This window comes from Salvelinus fontinalis, chromosome 22 (genome assembly GCF_029448725.1).
Source record: "Salvelinus fontinalis isolate EN_2023a chromosome 22, ASM2944872v1, whole genome shotgun sequence".
Taxonomy (NCBI): Eukaryota; Metazoa; Chordata; class Actinopteri; order Salmoniformes; family Salmonidae; genus Salvelinus; species Salvelinus fontinalis.
Window position 1 is genome coordinate 21,169,137 of NC_074686.1, and position 19,920 is coordinate 21,189,056.

The window sequence follows — 19,920 nt, forward strand, 5'->3', positions numbered from 1 at the left end:
TTTCCCTTTTTTCACCAGCCCACCCAACAAAAAGATGGTCCATCTGGCATTTGTCATAATTGCTAGATGGCCAATCTCATTGTTCTGTCTGTAGAGAAGCTGGTTGCCAGGAAGTTGGGCGAATGAAATTCATTTTTCACAGTTGGTGATGGCGGATGTCGAAATAGACACCATGAAGAATTACCACATAGCCTTTGAAAGAATAAACCCCGATACGAGTCGTTACCCCTACTGTATCGTGTGGACACCTATCCCCGTACTATCGTGAGTTCCCGGAGTAAACTTGCATGCCTGCTTTGTCGTGTTTAGTGCGTGATTCATAATCAGTGTGGGAGAGTTATTGGTGACAGCTCCGTAGCTAACGTTTGCTAGCTGGCTAGCCAGTTGCTGTCAGTTCGCTTATCAGCTGTGTTTAAACCCTCGCAGTCGGTTATTAATACCGATATGTTCCGAGGACAAAGCTTATCAAATTTAAAACGGTGGCTTTTCTTATCCGACATACACAGTCAGGGACACTTGACAGCATAGCCCAGGGGCTAATTAGCCTTTGCTGGCTTCGTAAAGGCACACAGGCAAGCTAGGTTACAATAACTTTAGCGAAATGGCTGCAATGTATTCTAATGATTAATCCAACCAGCTGGCTTTGTGTCAAAGTGGCTTGATGCAATCTATCAGTTTCAGCGAGGCAACTCACTACATAGTAACAAAACCACAAGCTGTTACGGTACTTTAAAGTGACATCATCCTCACAGACAGGTTGTTGGCATTTTGCATATCAGAAGTTTTTATCAGGCTACCAAAACACATTTCTATGGTTTGGCTGTTTCAAAACAGAAATGTATTTTATTAGCTATATTTAAATCTGATTGTGGTGTAGTGTTGTAGGGAGTGTCTTTTGGATCAAGGAGGAGACAGATACAGGATGCGTCCTTAATGGCACACTATTCCCTTTATAGTGCACTACTTTTGTCTCTGGTCAAAATTTGTGCACGAATGACAATAGGGTGCCATTTGAGACAGTTCTCACCACCTGCTTTTTCCCCAACAACCAGCTCACTCCTACATAAAATCTCTCTGCCTAGTATTTAGGTGGGCACGACTGCACTGCACTCTCTATTGGGTCAGACATTATCTAGGGTGCCTCCTCTGTGTCCTGCCCCTCTTTCCTGCACCATTTCACTATCGCAAAAGAGCATCTCTTGAATGCATAATATAATGGTATCATTGGTATAAGCCAATTATATGAAGATGAATCAGCGAGATGCTCTAGTGGGCTGCCAGATGTATGAGCAAAGAATGTTGTTTTTGCATCCCAAATGGCACACTTTTCCCTATGTAGTGCATTACTTTGGGCCCTGGTCAAAATAAGTGCAATCGCTGTAACTCAATGCAGTTACGCCGCGATCAGACCGACATCATCATTGCATCAATGTTGTGTAATGAATTCTGTTGTCAAACTTTTGTAATCCCACATTTTTGGTGGACAACATTCACCTTTTGCTACTATTTCTGTCAAGTCAAGCATACAATTTGATGCGTATGTTAGATAAATCCAATGCATGCACCACACAGAACACACTGCAACAGCCTCTGCAACGCAATGTTGCGCGGCAAACACAGCGTTCCATTGGAGATTGATGTACTTCTGGTGTACCAAAATGCAATGACACTGTCAGTGTGATCGTGGTGTAAGAGAATAATACACTGCCCTGTCTGTCTGTTCATTTGATCAGTTAGGCTACAGTGCCTTCAGAAAGAATTCACACCCCTTTACTTTTTCCACATTTTGTTGTGTTACAGCCTGCATTTTAAAATGGATTAAATGAAGATGTTTTGGTCATTGGCCTACACAAAATAACCCATAATGTCAAAGTGGAATTATGTTTTCGAGATTAACTACAAATGAAAAGCTGAAATGTCTTGAGTCAATAAGTAGTATTCAACCCCTTTGTTATGGCAAGCCTAAATATGTTCAGGGGTAAACATTTGCTTAACCAGTCACAATAAGTTGCACAGACTCACTCTTTGTGCAATAATAGTGTTTAACATGATTTATGAATGACTACCTCATCTCTGTACCCCACACATACAATTATCGGTATGGTCTGAGTCGAGCAGTTAATTTTAAACACAGATACAACCACAAATAACCAGGAAGGTTTTCCAATGCCTCGCTAAGTTGGGCACCTATTGGTAGATGGGTAAACATAATAAAGCAGACATTGAATATCCCTTTGAGCATGGTGAAGTTATTAATTACACTTTGGATGGTGTATAAATACACCCAGTCACGACAAAGCTCCAGGTGTCCTACCTAACTAAGTTGCCGGAGCGGAAGGAAAGCTCTCAGGGATTTCACCATGAGGCCAATGGTGACTTTAAAGCAGTTACAGAGTTTAATGGCTGTGATATGATAACTGAGGATGGATCAACAAAATTGTAGTTACTCCAGAATACTAACCTAATTGGCAGAGTGAAACTAATGAAAACATATTACAAAACTTGCAATGTTTTTACAACAAGGCGCTAAAGTAATACTGCAAAATACCTAGCCCCGACCCCTGTCACTCAAGAAGCGCATTTGATGTGCCTTGACCACGAGACACTTGCGTACAGTCTGCATGGTCAATGCAGCTCATGCAACAATGTTGATGACAACGATGCTGTTTTCACTTTGCTGCTTAATAGAAATCCACTAAGATTCTATAATTACACTATTAGTTTGTGTTTCTTACATCTGCAAACAGCTATGTTGTCTTCGCAAGTTGGGCCTAAATCTTGTTAGCCGCTAATGCTAATGGATAGCTAGGTAATAAATGTACTGAGTCAGAGCAAACATAACTAGCTATACAGCCTGATAATCAACATTCTAAATCTAAGAGGAATATTTAAAGCATGAATATGTTAGCTATGTGATGTAGCTAAGAGAACATGAAATGTAGCCAAATATTATAGGGTACACTAGGAAACACTTATCAACACTTTGGTTCCTACCCTGGCATTTTCATTCGTTGTCATGTCAAACAACACTGTATTTAAAGTGCCTACTATTATATTCTAACTATAGAATTAGAATAATCATTCTATTTCCATGATTCCAACAGTTCATAGGGTGTGTCAATGTTTGACTAAAATCAACTATATGTAGGCTACTGAGCTTGTCTGACGTGTTAAGAACTGTGATTAAAAGAAAATGACACACAAATCACTAAAGAGGGAGCCAGAGATCAATATAGCCTAACCAGAAGAAAAAATCCTGTTCCTGATTACATTTTTTCATTTTAACTAGGCAAGACAGTTTAGAACAAATTCTTATTTACAATGACAGCCTACTGGGGAACTGCCTTGTTCAGGGGCAGAACGACAGATTTTTACATTGTTAGCTCGGGGATTCGATCCAGCAACCTTTCGGTTACTGGCCCATCGCTCTAACCACTAGGCTACCTGCCGCCCCCAATATAATATATAAATGTAAGGTAATTCTGAGCAGGATCAGATGGTGACAGGGGTCTCAGCAGGTTCAGGCAGCCAGGGAAGACCAGTCTGTGATGCAGCTGATGTGAACTTTTGCAGATACAACACTTTATTCTCTCTGTGCAACAAAAAACTGGACAACCCAGATGCTTCAAAGATTGAAACTATTTTAAGGCAGTCAGACAAAAATCTTCAAGTTGATTTCTAAACTGTATCAAGGGTTGATATAGGCTTTTCCCGATTACTCAAAACATGTAAAGCAAAAATGTGAGGAAGACCTGGTAGACGCTATTGATGATGATGAATGTTCATATAATCTCAGACATGAATTACTGCAGTTTAAGACCATCCATAGAACGTACTATATGCCAGTGAAACTGAATATCATGCACTCAGAAATGTAATTCCTCTGCTGGAGGTGCAAAACACAAAAGGGGACATATTTGCATATGTTATGGTCTTGGGAATGCTGGCTGAATTCTGGCAAAGAGTATGTTCTTTTGTCTCAGTATGTCTACAGATTCTCCCTTCTCCTTATTTTTGTTTGCTTGGAAATGCTGATACTGGAGACTGTTATCAGAAGAAACTGTATAACCAAGAATTTATAGTGGCTAAGAAATGCATTGCTATTATTTGGAAGGTTGGTTTTCCTCCAACAATGTCACAATGGATGGCAGAAATGTCAAGTTATGTATCCCTAGATTTGATGTATTACAAGAACAACGGTAGACTGGGCAACTTTCATAATTGTCTGGATGCCTTATATGGAATACTGTATGACAAAAGGATTCTCTATTGAAAACATGCCCATGTCAGGGGAGATATCTATTTAGACAATCCTTACTTGCTGGGCTACTCAGTCCTGGCCCTGGGGGTCTGCCTTACTGTGGGTTGTCACCCTGGCCTTGGTCTAACACACCTGAAACCAATTCATGTTTCACTTAGATCCTAAAGCTGAGTAGGGTGTGTTTGGTTGGGACGCTGTAGGGCCTTGGACCCCTAGGGGCAGAACGGGGTAACCCAGCTATATTGTGTGCAAGTAAAAAGAGCTCTACAGTATTATTAGGCCTATGAGATTAATTATAAGGAGGATGTGCTGTTTCTGTGTGTTAACGTGTATGTGTTTTCTTTGTATGTTTTTGTTTACTTTTGTTTCCAAGCCTTTACCTTGGGAAAAAAAGTGAGAAGGAAATTGTGTTGTCTATTGAGTAGACTGGTGGGGGTTGGGTGTGCAGGCGGCTCGTGCTGGATAGGCAGTCTGGCTGAAATTTGATATAAAGTATGTCTCAATAAAGAAAATCGAGTCTTTTTACTTTTTTACTTTTTTTTTAAAGAGTTGTTCATTTGTTAGGCTAGTGGTTAAAGGTGCAACACAATATTGTTGTTCTAAATAGAGACGGCTAGAAGGGCCGTCATATTGGATTGTGTAGAAATGCAGGAAATGAGCTTTAGACCCCTTGTTATGTTCCCACCACTTCTAAAACCACAGTTGCACCCTTGCAGATGGCTGCTACCATTCATTGGACACATGGGAATCTGCACCTCTTCTGGTATCATCCGGGACTTTGCTGGGCCCTACTTTGTCTCTGTGAGTACTTGTGTTCTTCCTCTCCTTTCTTATGTTTTTTTACTACCCTCTTTTTCTGTTCTTTCTCTGTTCCAGGATATTGAGCTTTGTCTGTAATACTTGTTATAAGTATTGTTATAAGAGTTGCCAAGACAGCACAAACAGATTTGGGAACAGGCAAATATAAATTGGAAGAGCTGGCTTTAAACCACATTGAAATACCTATTGGCTGCCTGTAGAGGTAGTGAACTATAGATCTATATAACTAGATCTGCAAGCAGAACCTTATTGAAGTCGTATGTCAAGTGCTGCTCATTGCAGTGATTGATATATATATATATCATACTTATTACTGCGGGCGCTGCCTTGGGACTCGACTGGGGACTAGGTTTCAAGACAAGAAGAGTCTAAATAGCAGTGTGTGTGTGTGCTCACTATTAAATTGGCCTTTCTGGAAGAACTTGTCAGGGAAATACATGTCCCCTCAGGGATCAATATAGAGTTCAATATGGGCTGTTAACTCCCTGAAGCTCCCCAACAAGTACACTGCTACTAGCACACTGCTACAAGCACCCTGTGTTGGCCCCCAAAATAAACTCCATTCTTTGGGATTGCTAAATTGAATAAGAAAGACTATCTATACACCCTACAGTAGGATTTCCCTGGTCTGTAAGAACTAAAGACGAAACCCCTTTGTCACCATGAGCTTTTCTAAATGATAGCATAATGTTTGTTCTAGCTCAGGGAAGGGCACTGGCGGCCGCGTCCCCCCTTTTGTAGGGGTTCAATTTCCCAAAACAAAACACAGTCGGGGTCTCAATTTACTGTTGAGAGTTAGAATAGTTACAGTTTCAAGATTTCATGTCACATGCACAAGTACAATGAAATGCCTTTCTTGTAGTGGTGATTTTAGCATCTACAGTTGAAGTCAGAAGTTTACATGCACTTAGGTTGGAGTCATTAACTCGTTTTTCAACCACTCCACAAACTTCTTGTTGACACACTATAGTTTTGGCAAGTCGGTTAGGACATCTACTTTGTTTATGACACAAGTAATTTTTCTAACAATTGTTTCCAGACAGATTATTTCACTTATAATTCACTGTATCACAATTCCAGTGGGTCAGAAGTTTATATACCCTAAGATGACTGTGCCTTTAAACAGCTTGGAAAATTCCAGAAAATTATGTCATGGCTTCTGATAGGCTAATTGACATAATTTGAGTCAAATGGAGGTGTACCTGTGGATGTATTTCAAGGCCTACCTTCAAACTCCGTGCCTATTTACTTGACATCGTGGGGAAATTAAAATAAATCAGTGAAGAACTCTTGTGGACGTCCACAAGTCTGGTTCATCCTTGGGAGAAATTTCCAAACTCCTGAAGGTACCACGTTCATCTGTACAAACAATAGTATGCAAGTATTAACACCATGGGACCACACAGCTGTCATACCGCTCAGGAAGGAGACGTGTTCTGTCTCCTAGAGATGAACGTACTTTGGTGTGAAAAGTGCAAATCAATCCCAGAACAACAGCAAAGGACCTTGTGAAGATGCTGGAGGAAACCGGTACAAAAGTAACTATATCATAACCTGAAAGGCCGGTCAGCAAGGAAGAAGCCACTGCTTTAAAACTGCCATAAAAAAAAGCCAGACTACGGTTTGCAACTGCACATGCGCAAAGATCGTACTTTTTTGAGAAAATGTCCTCTGGTCTGATGAAACTAAAATAGAACTGTTTGGCCATAATTACCATCGTTATGTTTGGAAGACAAAGGGGGAGGCTTGCAAGCCGAAGAACACCATCCCAACCGTGAAGCACGGGGGTGGCAGCATCATGTTGTGGAGGTGCTTTGCTGCAGGAGGGACTGGTGCACTTCACAAATTAGATGGCATCATGAGGCAGAAAATGATGTTGATATATTGAAGCAACATCTCAAGACGTCAGTCAGGAAGTTAAAGCTTGGTCGCAAATGGGTCTTCCAAATGAACAATAACCCCAAGTATACTTCCAAAGTTGTGGCAAAATGGCTTAAGGACAACAAAGTCAAGGTATTGGAGCGGCCATCACAAAGCCCAGACCTCAAACCTATAGAAAATTTGTGGGCAGAACTGAAAAAGCGTGTGCGAGCAAGGAGGCCTACAAACCTGACTCAGTTACACCAGCTCTGTCAGGAGGAATGGGACAGAATTCACCCAACTTATTGTGGGAAGCTTGTGGAAGGCTACCTGAAACATTTGACCCAAGTTAAACAATTTAAAGGCAGTGCTACCAAATACTAATTGAGTGTATGTAAACTTCTGACCCACTGGGAATGTAATGAAGAAATGAAAGCTGAAATAATACTATTATTCTCACATTTCACATTCTTAAAATTAAGTGGTGATCCTAACTGACCTAAAACAGGGACTTGGATTAAATGTCAGGAATTGTGAAAAACTGAGTTTAAATGTATTTGCCTAAGGTGTATGTAAACTTCTGACTTCACCTGTATATCTTGGTGGGGCAAAGTCCCCACCACCAAAATTGGGATGCATGCCAGCAAAGCCTCTACACTACACAGCACTAAACAATACATTAATTGCACGACAACGGTGACAAACGGTGCCCACAAACTGTTAGGGCCCACATAAAGCTGTCCCAACAGCAAAGCTTTCTTTTCAGCACAATGGAGTGAATCTTTAGCACTGCTACACCTGGCTATCAGCGGAGCCTTGTCTGGCAGCAAAACAGTTCATTCAGCCTCATTTACTGCCTTTCAAAAAAACATAGCTGATATGGCTGACTTGCTTGAACTAATGTGGTTTCTACTGACAATTGGGATGTACAAACTATGATATAAGGGAACGACGTGCGGATAAAAGTCAATCCGTGATTTCCATTAAGACATTAATCAGTGCACTAGGACGGACGTTGTCAATATAACTATTTGTTCAGCACTTTTGAAATGTACAGCGACAGAATTCAGAACATGGACCATTCTTACAGTATTCTCCCTGTACAAATCAGAACCATAGGATAAATGAAGGGGGCATATAAGCAGACAATGAAAGCTCTTACAATATTCAATGATGACATTTCTCTAAAACAAGCTATAGGCTACATCTGCACCACCGAGTCAGAACAGTAGGCAAAATTATGAGGGGGAAAGGGACCAAATTATTAGAATGAGGCACATGGGCTACTAACAGCTTACTACACAACATACACTTATTACTTTCTTAGCTACAGTATACATATCTCCCTGGCATATTATGTAATTTATGCAGCAGCATACAAGACATTTTTGCACTCACCTTGTTGTGCTATGCTCACTTGAAAAGGAAGGTGGTCCTTCTTGCGGGACAATTTTGTCATCAAACTTTGTCGTCAAAGTCAGAGCTCATTTTTTCAGAGTTCCCAGATGTCTTGAACTCACTGAGGTCTGAGATTTCCCAGTTTCGAGTTCCCAGTTGTTTTGAACACGGCAGAAGTCATTCTGGATTGACAGCATTCCCAATGTATACAATATTTTTCTGGCCCATGGTGTTGCAGGTGAATGTTTATCCTTTTAAGCTTGGAAAAGAGACCCTTAAACCCAGACTTGGACCACACACCCACCCCACTAAATAGCAGGCTAGTGATTGCTTCGCAACCCTTGTAGTTAGATACTGATTCCTTTCAAAGCACTCATTGTTGAATTTGCGATTTCCAATGTTTATGGCTGATAAGCACTGATACGTTTTTGTCTATAATATCTCTTAATTATTTATCTTCATATAACAAGGTTTGAAAAGGATTTGCCAGTAGATTGTCGACTTGATTCATGATGATGACTGCTTGTCTAGCTCGCTAGCTAAGATTTTGAAAGTATGATGTGGACATGATCAGTCCAATCAAAGCTATGGTGTATATATAACGTGATTTGACATTATTTTATCTGTGGCAAATGACCTTGAGCCTTCTTGGATGGGCACTTCTGATATAACTAAATGACAGCACCCAAGGGGCTTGAATTTTTGATCTCTCCCCGTAGATTTTGCTGTGACGTAGTGTCCCCATGAGTGACAGAACACTGAGCCAATCACGGTGCAACTACAGAACATTACCAACCCCTACACTCCGTATTTTCCACTGGCTGCCCCACCACCACAGAAAGCACTGAGCTAGGCAGAAACACCTGCATTTTGAAGCTGCCTTACTCAAGAAAGTGGCTTTATTAACTCAATTATTTTTATTTATTTTTTACATTGTTTGCAAACTGATATGTGACGCGTATTAATGACAAAATAAGATACAAAACAAGCAACAACAAAAAAAATCAGTTGGTGCCCCACCTGCCCTGATTGACAGGTCACCACTACTTTCTTGCAAGCTCTAACCCCAACAATGCAGTCATCAATAACAATGTACTGTAATACAAAAAAATAACAAGGTAGAACAAAAACACACAACATATAAAATACGAAGAACATGATAAAGTAAGTAAGCATATTATATACAGGGTCAGTACCAGTACCATATTTACAATATGCAGGGATACTGGATCAATAGAGGTAGAGAGGTAAGGTGACTAGGTGTCAGGATTTATGATAAACAGTGTAGCAGCAGCGTATTTGATGATTGGATGTGTGTATAGTCAGTAGAAATGTATTTGCATTTTATGTGTGTATGAGCAACTGATGGTGTTTGTATGTGTGTTGGAGTATCAGTGTGCGTAGTGTGTAGGGCCCTGTGAGTGTGCATAGAGACTGCAACAATAAGATACAAAGGTCAACTCTGATAGTCCGTGTTAGCTTTTTAGTTAGCTATTTAGCTGTCTTGTGGCATGGGGATAGAAGCTGTTCAGGAGCCTGTTAGTACTGCTTGCCGTGCGGAAGCAGAACAGTCTACGGCTTGGGTGGTTGGAATAGTAGAATACACAAGGTGCAATTTCGAAATGTGGTTGTGAATCAGCAGTTTTTCTCTTGCTATGTCAGTCACTGACAGTCTTTCAATTAGCCATGTCAGCTAACAATTTTTAGATTGGTAAGCTAGCTACCTAAACATGCAGTAATCATGGTTGAATTACGTACAACAGGGGGGCCCCATTGATTTTGTTAGTAACTTTCACTCAGATATCATATGACAAATTGCAAACATTTCTCTCCACCCAACAGCAAAATGTGTAGAATTGCATGAAATGAAGTCTAAAACAAAACTGAAGCATGCTGACACCTTAACACACACACACCAGTGCCAGGCTAACACCTGCTGGGTACTCTTTCTGCTTCCTGTAGCAATTCAACACCTTATATGCTTTGTTGTTGATATCTGCTCAATTTATGAAAATTCAGAGACCCCAAAAAGTGAGCTTCAGGGTGATTTAACATTGTCATTCATTACGTTTGATATTATGAACGCATTACCAATTATATTGCATGTTATTTTTCTTTGTGATTTATTGCAGGAAGACAACATGGCCTTTGGAAGACCAACAAAGTAAGTAAATGAAATGTCCTGGGGTGTGTTTAGTCTTATCCTGATGACTGAAATATTTATTGTCTTCTTCATGGTCAAATCAGTAGAGGGATATTAAAATCTCAGCATCTTTTCTTAACAAACAGTGGGGGGCAGCATCTTTTCTTAACAAACAGTGGGGGGCAGCATCTTTTCTTAACAAACAGTGGGGTTCCAAATCATTGACAACCTTGATAAAGATGAGCAATAATGATGAGCAATAATTCTTTATAAAATAAAGAATTCTGTGAAATTCTACTATTTTATGCTAGTACAATTGCTCAGAGAAAGACATTTTGTTTAACAAGTAAAACATACACTTTTTCTCAAAGGTAGGTGTCAAAATGATTGACACCCCTAAAGATTCTTTTAAAAAAGTAGTCAAAGTCCCATATTCCTAGAATGCAATGAATACATGAAGCTTGTGACTATACAAACGTGTTGTCTGCATTTGCAGCTCATTTTGGTTGTGTTTCTGATTGTGTCTTGCCCAGTAGAAATGACTGGTAAATAATGTATTGTTTGATTTTTGGAGTCACTTTTATTGTAAATGAGAATATATGTTTCCAAACACTTCTACATTCATTTGGATGCTACCATGATTACAGATAATCCTGAATGAATCATAAGTAATGATGAGTGAGCAAGTTACAGAGGGTCAAAGATCATACGCCCCAATTTATTTTAATTTTAATTGAACCTTTTATTTAACTAGGCAAGTCAGTAAAGAACAAATTCTTATTTACAATGACGGCCTAGGAACAGTGGGTTAAGTGCCTTGTTCAGGGGCAGAATGACAGATTTTTACCTTGTCAGCTCGGGGATTTAATCTAGCATCCTTTCGGTTACTGTTCCAATGCTCTAACCACTAGGCTAACTGCCGCCCCAAAACATGTTCTTGGTAATGGTGAGAGGTTAGCATGTCTTGGGGTTATAGTCTTTGACCCTCTGTAACTTGCTCACTAATCATTATTCACGATTCATTCAGGACATCATTCATTCTAGATTTTTGACTACTTTATTTATAAAAATCTTTAGGGGTGTCAATAATTTTGACCCCTATCGCTTTTTGTGTGTGGGAAGAAAAAAAAGATTACTTGTTGAACAAAATGTCGTTCTTGAGCAATTGTATTAGTATAAAGTAATATAAATTCAAAAAAGGTTTATGCATGCAATGTAAATGAGTATCTTAATTATTTTATACAGTCATTATTGGCTCATCTTTATCAAGGGTGTGAATAATTTCGTACCCCACTGTATCTTGAATGAAAGCACTTGTGCACAGCAGTTAGCTTGGTCCCAGATCAGCACAAACAGATCTGGGACCAACCAGGCTACAGAGTAGTAGTAGCTTTAGTTTCTGATAGATTCTCTGTGTATTTGAAGATACTGGATGCTGGACGTAGCCAAGGTGTATGCTAGTGGCTCCAACCCCTGGGACACAGCAGTGCAAGACGCCTCAGAGGAGTACAAAAACAGAATGGTAAGGAATTGTAGGCGGAAGGTCATTGGTTTGAATCCAAATTTCGAATGAGGGGGATCTGTTGGGATTCTAGGTACACTACATGACCAAAAGTATGTGGACACCTGCTTGTCGAACATCACATTCCAAAATCATGGGCATTAATGTGGAGTTGGACCCCCCCCTTTCCTGTCATAACAGCCTCCACTCTTCTGGGATGGCTTTCCACTAGATGTTGGAACATTGCAATGGGGACTGATGTTGGGAGATTAGGCCTGGCTCGCAGTCGGTCGTTTCAATTCATCCCAAAGGTGTTCGATGGAGTTGAGGTCAGTGCTCTGCAGGCCAGTCAAGTTCTTCCACACCGATCTCGACAAACCATTTCTGTATGGACCTTGCTTTGTGCGCTGGGGGATCATGCTGAAACAGAAAAGGGCCTTCCCTAAACTGTAGCCACAAAGTTGGAAGCACAGAATAATCTAGGATGTCAGTGTAGCGTTAAGATAGCGTTAAGATTTCCCTTAACTGGAACTATGGGGCCTAGCCCAAACCATGAGAAACAGCCCTAAACCATTATTCCTCCTCCACCATACTTTACAGTTGGCACTATGCATACGGGCTGTTAGCTTTCTCCTGGCATCCGCCAAACCCAAATTCGTCCATCGGACTGCCAGATGGTGAAGCGTGATTCATCACTCCAGAGAACAAGTTTCCACTGCTCTAAACTTTGTGGCGGTGAGCTGTACACCACTCCAGCCGACGCGTGGCATTGGGCATGGTGATCTTAGACTTCTGTGCAGCTGCTCGGCCATGGAAACATCCTATGACGGTGCCATTTTGAAAGTCAATGAGCTCTTCAGTAAGACCATTCTACTGCCAATGTTTGTCAATGGAGATTGCATGGCTGTATGCTCGATTTTATACACGTCAGCAGCGGGTGTGGCTGAAATAGCCGAATCAACTAATTAGAAGAAGTGTCCACATACATTTGTATATATAGTGTACCATATACCATTGCCTTTGTGCCTTTGAGCAAGGTTCTTAACCCCTAAACTGTTCCAAGGGTGTTTCACCATACAAATGTTGATTGTACCCCCCCCCCCCCCCCCTCCACAGCACAACCTCTGCTGTGACAACTGTCACTCCCATGTGGCCATGGCTCTGAACCTGATGCGCTATGAGAACAAGACCTCATGGAACATGATCAACCTCTGTCTGCTCTCCCTAGTCCACGGAAAACACGTCAGGTACTGAGATACTGACTCTGTCTTTCTGTCTGCTCTCCCTCAGCTACGACAAGCACGTCAGGTATTCTCTTGTCTTTCTGTCTGCTCTCCCTCAGCTACGACAAGCACGTCAGGTATTCTCTGTCTTTCTGTCTGCTCTCCCTCAGCTACGACAAGCACGTCAGGTATTCTCTTGTCTTTCTGTCTGCTCTCCCTCAGCTACGACAAGCACGTCAGGTATTCTCTGTCTTTCTGTCTGCTCTCCCTCAGCTACGACAAGCACGTCAGGTATTCTCTGTCTTTCTGTCAGCTCTCCCTCAGCTACGACAAGCACGTCAGGTATTCTCTGTCTTTCTGTCAGCTCTCCCTCAGCTACGACAAGCACGTCAGGTATTCTCTGTCTTTCTGTCTGCTCTCCCTCAGCTACGACAAGCACGTCAGGTATTCTCTGTCTTTCTGTCTGCTCCCCCTCAGTGATGACATGCACGTCAGGTACTGAGATACTGTCTGTCTGCTCTCCCTCAGCTACGACAAGCACGTCAGGTATTCTCTGTCTTTCTGTCAGCTCTCCCTCAGTGATGACAAGCACGTCAGGTACTGAGATACTGTCTGTCCGTCTTTCTGTCTGCTCTCCCTCAGCTACGACAAGCACGTCAGGTATTCTCTGTCTTTCTGTCAGCTCTCCCTCAGCTACGACAAGCACGTCAGGTATTCTCTGTCTTTCTGTCTGCTCTCCCTCAGCTACGACAAGCACGTCAGGTATTCTCTGTCTTTCTGTCAGCTCCCCCTCAGTGATGACATGCACGTCAGGTACTGAGATACTGTCTGTCTGCTCTCCCTCAGCTACGACAAGCACGTCAGGTATTCTCTGTCTTTCTGTCAGCTCTCCCTCAGTGATGACAAGCACGTCAGGTATTCTCTGTCTTTCTGTCTGCTCTCCCTCAGCTACGACAAGCACGTCAGGTATTCTCTGTCTTTCTGTCTGCTCTCCCTCAGCTACGACAAGCACGTCAGGTATTCTCTGTCTTTCTGTCTGCTCTCCCTCAGTGATGACATGCACGTCAGGTACTGAGATACTGTCTGTCTGCTCTCCCTCAGCTACGACAAGCACGTCAGGTATTCTCTGTCTTTCTGTCAGCTCTCCCTCAGTGATGACGAGCACGTCAAGTACTGAGATACTGTCTCTGTCTTTCTGTCTGCTCTCCCTCAGCTACGACAAGCACGTCAGGTACTGAGATACTGTCTTTCTGTCTGCTCTCCCTCAGTGATGACATGCACGTCAGGTACTGAGATACTGTCTGTCTGCTCTCCCTCAGCTACGACAAGCACGTCAGGTATTCTCTGTCTTTCTGTCAGCTCTCCCTCAGTGATGACGAGCACGTCAAGTACTGAGATACTGTCTCTGTCTTTCTGTCTGCTCTCCCTCAGCTACGACAAGCACGTCAGGTACTGAGATACTGTCTTTCTGTCTGCTCTCCCTCAGTGATGACGAGCACGTCAGGTACTGAGATACTGTCTGTCCGTCTTTCTGTCAGCTCTCCCTCAGTGATGACAAGCACGTCAAGTACTGAGATACTGTCTCTGTCTTTCTGTCTGCTCTCCCTCAGTGATGACAAGCACGTCAGGTACTGAGATACTGTCTCTGTCTTTCTGTCTGCTCTCCCTCAGTGATGACAAGCACGTCAGGTACTGAGATACTGTCTCTGTCTTTCTGTCTGCTCTCCCTCAGTGATGACAAGCACGTCAGGTACTGAGATACTGTCTCTGTCCTTCTGTCTGCTCTCCCTCAGTGATGACAAGCACGTCAGGTACTGAGATACTGTCTCTGTCCTTCTGTCTGCTCTCCCTCAGTGATGACAAGCACGTCAGGTACTGAGATACTGTCTCTGTCTTTCTGTCTGCTCTCCCTCAGTGATGACAAGCACGTCAGGTACTGAGATACTGTCTCTGTCTTTCTGTCTGCTCTCCCTCAGTGATGACAAGCACGTCAGGTACTGAGATACTGTCTGTCTGTTTTTCTGTCTGCTCTCCCTCAGTGATGACAAGCACGTCAGGTACTGAGATACTGTCTGTCTGTCTTTCTGTCTGCTCTCCCTCAGTGATGACAAGCATGTCAGGTACTGAGATACAGCTGCAGAAAAGGTTAAAAGAAACTCCTCCAGACTGCATTTGCATTGATGTTGTTAAGATTTACAGCACTGTGACGTAACTTCTTTAGGGCCAGAACTGTGAGGTAGGGCTGGATATTGGGTATGTGTATGCTCTGTACTCTCTGGGTCCCAGGGGCTGATAGATATGTCACTGAATTTCCCCTGAATACAGAGAATCCTGGAACACTCTGAGGGACAGACAGACAGAGGGCCTCCTGATGATTCTATGGAGATATTAGGATTGAGTCTGATGAAACAGTGGTATGTTTTGGTTGATGGAATGCGACAGCTTGTCCTCATCCTGTGAGGGTGGTATCGGGCAGGAGTCTTCCCACTAGCATACTACCTAAAGTGAACCCATGTATGCAGGCAATCTGATTGGTACTCATCCTAGTATGGACATTGGAGCGTAGCTATATGGGTGGGTGGGTTGGTTGGTTGGACAGACGTGTCACATGACCCTGGCCTGGCTGGATCTTAAGAGGTTGTCATGGCAACCACTTGAGCCTCTGTAATTAAGTGCGTGCCATCTCAGGCGTGTGCTGTCAAGCCTATGGGGGAAAGTAGGTGACAAAATTGGATTTTCACTCAGTCACTCCTCAGACCTCATATGATCGCTTACGTCTTCTGTTATTGTTGTTGTTCCAGAAAGCCAATGCCTCTCGCTCTCCCTCCCTCTCTCTCTCTCTTTCTCTCTCTCTCTCTCTCTGCTCCCCATCTGTATCTCCCACTCTCTTTGCCCCCACTCTCTCTCTCTCTCACTCTCCCTCCATCTCTGTCTCCACTTTTCTCCCCTTTCCAGCTGTGCAGGGTTCCTGAAGACCTGGCTTCCCTTCCTCATGTTGCTGGGTATCATCCTAACTGTGGCTCTGACCATTAACCTGAAGTGACCAGCCAACCAGGTGGGAGGACACAGCTTACAGGGTGGCCAGGGGGCAAGGAGCAGAGGGGGGAGTGGGATGGACTCCCTGCAGAAGGGGGGCGAGGGAGATTGGGAGGGGGGGGGGGGGGGGGGGGGGGGGGTGAGAGGAAAAACAAGGAGGGAGGGAATGGGAACCCCTTGCAGGTTGGAAGTGACGGTTGAGGTGGGAGGTGTCACACCACCTCAACTCTGATTGTGAGGATGGAGAGGAAAAAACACATGGAACTGTGACAACCCAGCAACATACAAACCAATGAGAGGACAATGAAGAGAAGGCCAAAAACATCCTCCACTCAACTAAGCACAAAGCCTGTTTGTTTGTAGGACCAGGCAACCTGGCTTTCACTGGTGGCGTGGCCCTACTGAAGCTGGAATACATTTGGATGGCAATTTTAGTTGTTTGTTTATTTTGGGGTTGAGAGTAATTGTTCTTGATGGACGGTAGCTTACTTTTAAATATTTTAATGCCCCCCACAAACATCCCAACTCCATAAATGTTTATGCAATTTTCAAATGTTTTGATTTTCAATGAAGGCCTAGTATATGGTTATAGACCATCATAACCATCCATTACCTAGGAATGTGGAGGAGGAGGATGTTGTGGGTTCTGTAGACTACAGGAGCGATGGTAGTGGTGGAGGGGGTAGGGGTTGTTCTTTCTTTCAGGGGTAGTAGTCTTGTCTCCCACAGGGACAGCAGCATCCTTGCCTTTCTCTCTCTGCCATGCTGAAACCAACACCCACCATCCATTTGAATGACATGGGACGATGATGACGATCCACTGACTCAGTGCTTCCACATACTCTGAGATAAATCAAATACTCCATCTTGATATTTCACTTTAATGCCTTTCAATGAATGTGTTATTGCATTGGCATTTTACGCTTGGTTTGATACACTTCCTATTACTGCAACTTTTAATAACCTGTGATTCACCAAGAGTGGTTTGTTGTTTCAATGAATTCTATCTATTTACTACTATGGACTGTATCCAGGATAACAACTCTCAAAACTCTGCTATAAGCAAGTGATGCCTCATCTTGTGTGATATCTATGAGCGTAGTTGAACTGCTTCTGTCTGCGTCTTATTTAAATATTTGTCTTTTTCTTAACTCTATTGACATTTGTATGTTTAGACCCATTTTAATGGTGGCTCGTTTTCAAAACGGGATTATAGATGATAGATTTCAGATAATCTCATTAAGTGTGTTGGATTATTTGGATACTTCGTACAGTGGCCATGGTAACCTCTGTGGAACCCTGGACTCATAACTCAGGACTCCTGCAGATGGGAATGGAATGCATGATGTTCTGGAATGCTGCAGAGTTCATTTGTGTTCTGTGTTCTAGGATGTGAGTGTGCTAAATGGAGAGCTTCCCAGTCCCTACAGGAGAAGGGTCGCCACTTTCTGATCCTGAACACTCAAACTCCAACATCAAAATGTGCCCTAGAAGAAATAAGTACCTCTGAATCCTAGCTCTGACTGGGTTCTTGAACAAATGAAATCAATTCATATAGTTGGTGCCTGAAAAACAATGGTCTTCTATCATGGGTCTTCCTGGATGTATGTACATGAATGGCTCAATTTATATCAAACTACATTTTTAGACTATACCATCTATATTGATTTTGTATGTAGTAGCCTACTTTCAAACACTGGCTAATCCTAGATGATGGTTTGCACACAAAATCCATTGCCATGGCTTCCTTCTGTGGTGGCAGGTTCAAATCCCCTCATTGTTTGGAGTGAAACCACAAAGCGCTGAGCCTTGAGCTTTCTCTCTTTAGCCATGGAGCTGCCAGAAACAGCAGGTAGCCTGCTGGCTCCTCCAGGTTGAACACACCAATACCCTTGTCACACTACCGAACTGGACTGAACCGATGTACTGAGCTGGCTTGGTTACGCATCCAGCATAATGTGCAACCGTGCTGAAAGGAAAAAGGTCTGAGCCAGCACAGCTTGGTTTGGGTTGGCACGATAGTGTGAAAAGCATTCAAGTCTTTGGCTTAATATCCTGGGGTCTCCTCTCCTCCTGTGCCAGAGTGCCACTCCTGCTGTCTCAGATGAGATTAGAAGGACATTGTAAAATGTCAATGCATCTCCATGCAGCCCTTTTCACATTCCTGCTTTCTCTCCTGTCGGACTTCATTCTTTGAAATTCCAGCAAATGTGATCGATGTTGATCTACTACTGCAATAACCCCACATTGTATGTACAAAAAAATCTTAGATATTTGTGTAGGTTTTTAAAGATCCTTCTTTTGTTTTCCATGACATTCACAGTCAAGGCAGTTTTACACTACTTCTGTAGCTGTTTGGCGATTTTATGCCAAGATACCAATTCTTTCTAGTGTATTTACACTCCTTTGGTGTGCTTATGCCTAGAGGTACTATGGCTTCTTTCTCATATTTTTCCTTTCATGTTCATGTGCAAATATTAGACTGAGTTATATTGTCTTAAGTAACATTGTATAATGTCAAATATCCTGTTTTAATTTATATTGTAAATTAACTATCCTCCTTAGTTCCCTTCATTTTCTACATGCAATACCATACCATACTATATTATATCAAAACTCATCACTGTTCTGCAATGAAGCAAGTTTGTGCCTGAATGCATGAGGGAGTGTGTATGTCAATGGAAGTGTGTGGATGCATGAGGTGCGGTTGTGCATGTCCTGGCTGCATGTTCTATGTCTCTGTGGACATAACTATTTTCTTGAATCCTGTGGCTTTTTGGGGAATTGCTGATAACTGCATATCATAGCAGATGACTACCTATAACAACACATTTAGATACACTTACTTATTACAACAAAGGGTTTTCTAAAATTATGTAAATTGTCAATTGACAGTATGTTTGATATACAGTAGAAGTCGGAAGTTTACATACACCTTAGCCAATACGTATAAACTCAGTTTTTCACAACTCCTGACATTTAATGTCTGAGGTCACCACTTTATTTTAAGAATGTGAAATGTCAGAATAATAGTAGAGAGAATCATTTATTTCAGCTTTTATTGCTTTAATCACATTCCCCGTGTGTCAGAAGTTAACATACACTCAATTAGTATTTGGTAGCATTGCCTTTAAATTGTTTAACTTGGGTCAAATGTTTCGTGTAGCCTTCCACAAGCTTCCCACAATATGTTGGGTGAATTTTGGCCCATTCCTCCTGACAGAGCTGGTGTAACTGAGTCAGGTTTGTAGGCCTCCTTGCTTGCACACGCTTTTTCAGTGATGCCCACAAATTTTCTAAAGGATTGAGGTCAGGGCTTTGTGATGGCCGCTCTAATACCTTGACTTTGTTGTCCTTAAGCCATTTTGCCACAACTTTGGAAGTATTCTTGGGGTCATTGTCCATTTGGAATACCCATTTGCAACCAAGCTTTAACTTCCTGACTGATGTCTGGAGATGTTGCTTCAATATATCCACATCATTTTCCTCCCTCATAATGCTATCTATTTTGTGAAGTGCACCAGTCTCTCCTGCAGCAAAGCACCCCGACAAAATGATGCTGCCACCCCTGTGCTTCACGGTTGGGATGGTGTTCTTCGGCTTGCAAGCATCTCCCTTTTTCCTCCAAACATAACGATGGTAATTATGGCCAAACAGTTATATTTTTGTTTCATCAGAC

The 19,920-nt window shown here is 42.3% G+C and overlaps 1 protein-coding gene across 1 annotated transcript; it reads left to right on the forward strand.

Moving 5' to 3' along the window:
- Positions 1 to 16,338, forward strand: LOC129820016 (transmembrane protein 222-like). Its single transcript, XM_055876810.1, has 6 exons — positions 1 to 264; positions 4,978 to 5,062; positions 10,471 to 10,502; positions 11,907 to 12,003; positions 13,099 to 13,229; positions 16,161 to 16,338. Exons 1-6 carry the CDS (start codon positions 149 to 151, stop codon positions 16,246 to 16,248), a joined length of 549 nt encoding a protein of 182 aa, XP_055732785.1. The 5' UTR covers positions 1 to 148; the 3' UTR covers positions 16,249 to 16,338.
- Positions 16,339 to 19,920: the final 3,582 nt, after the last annotated feature.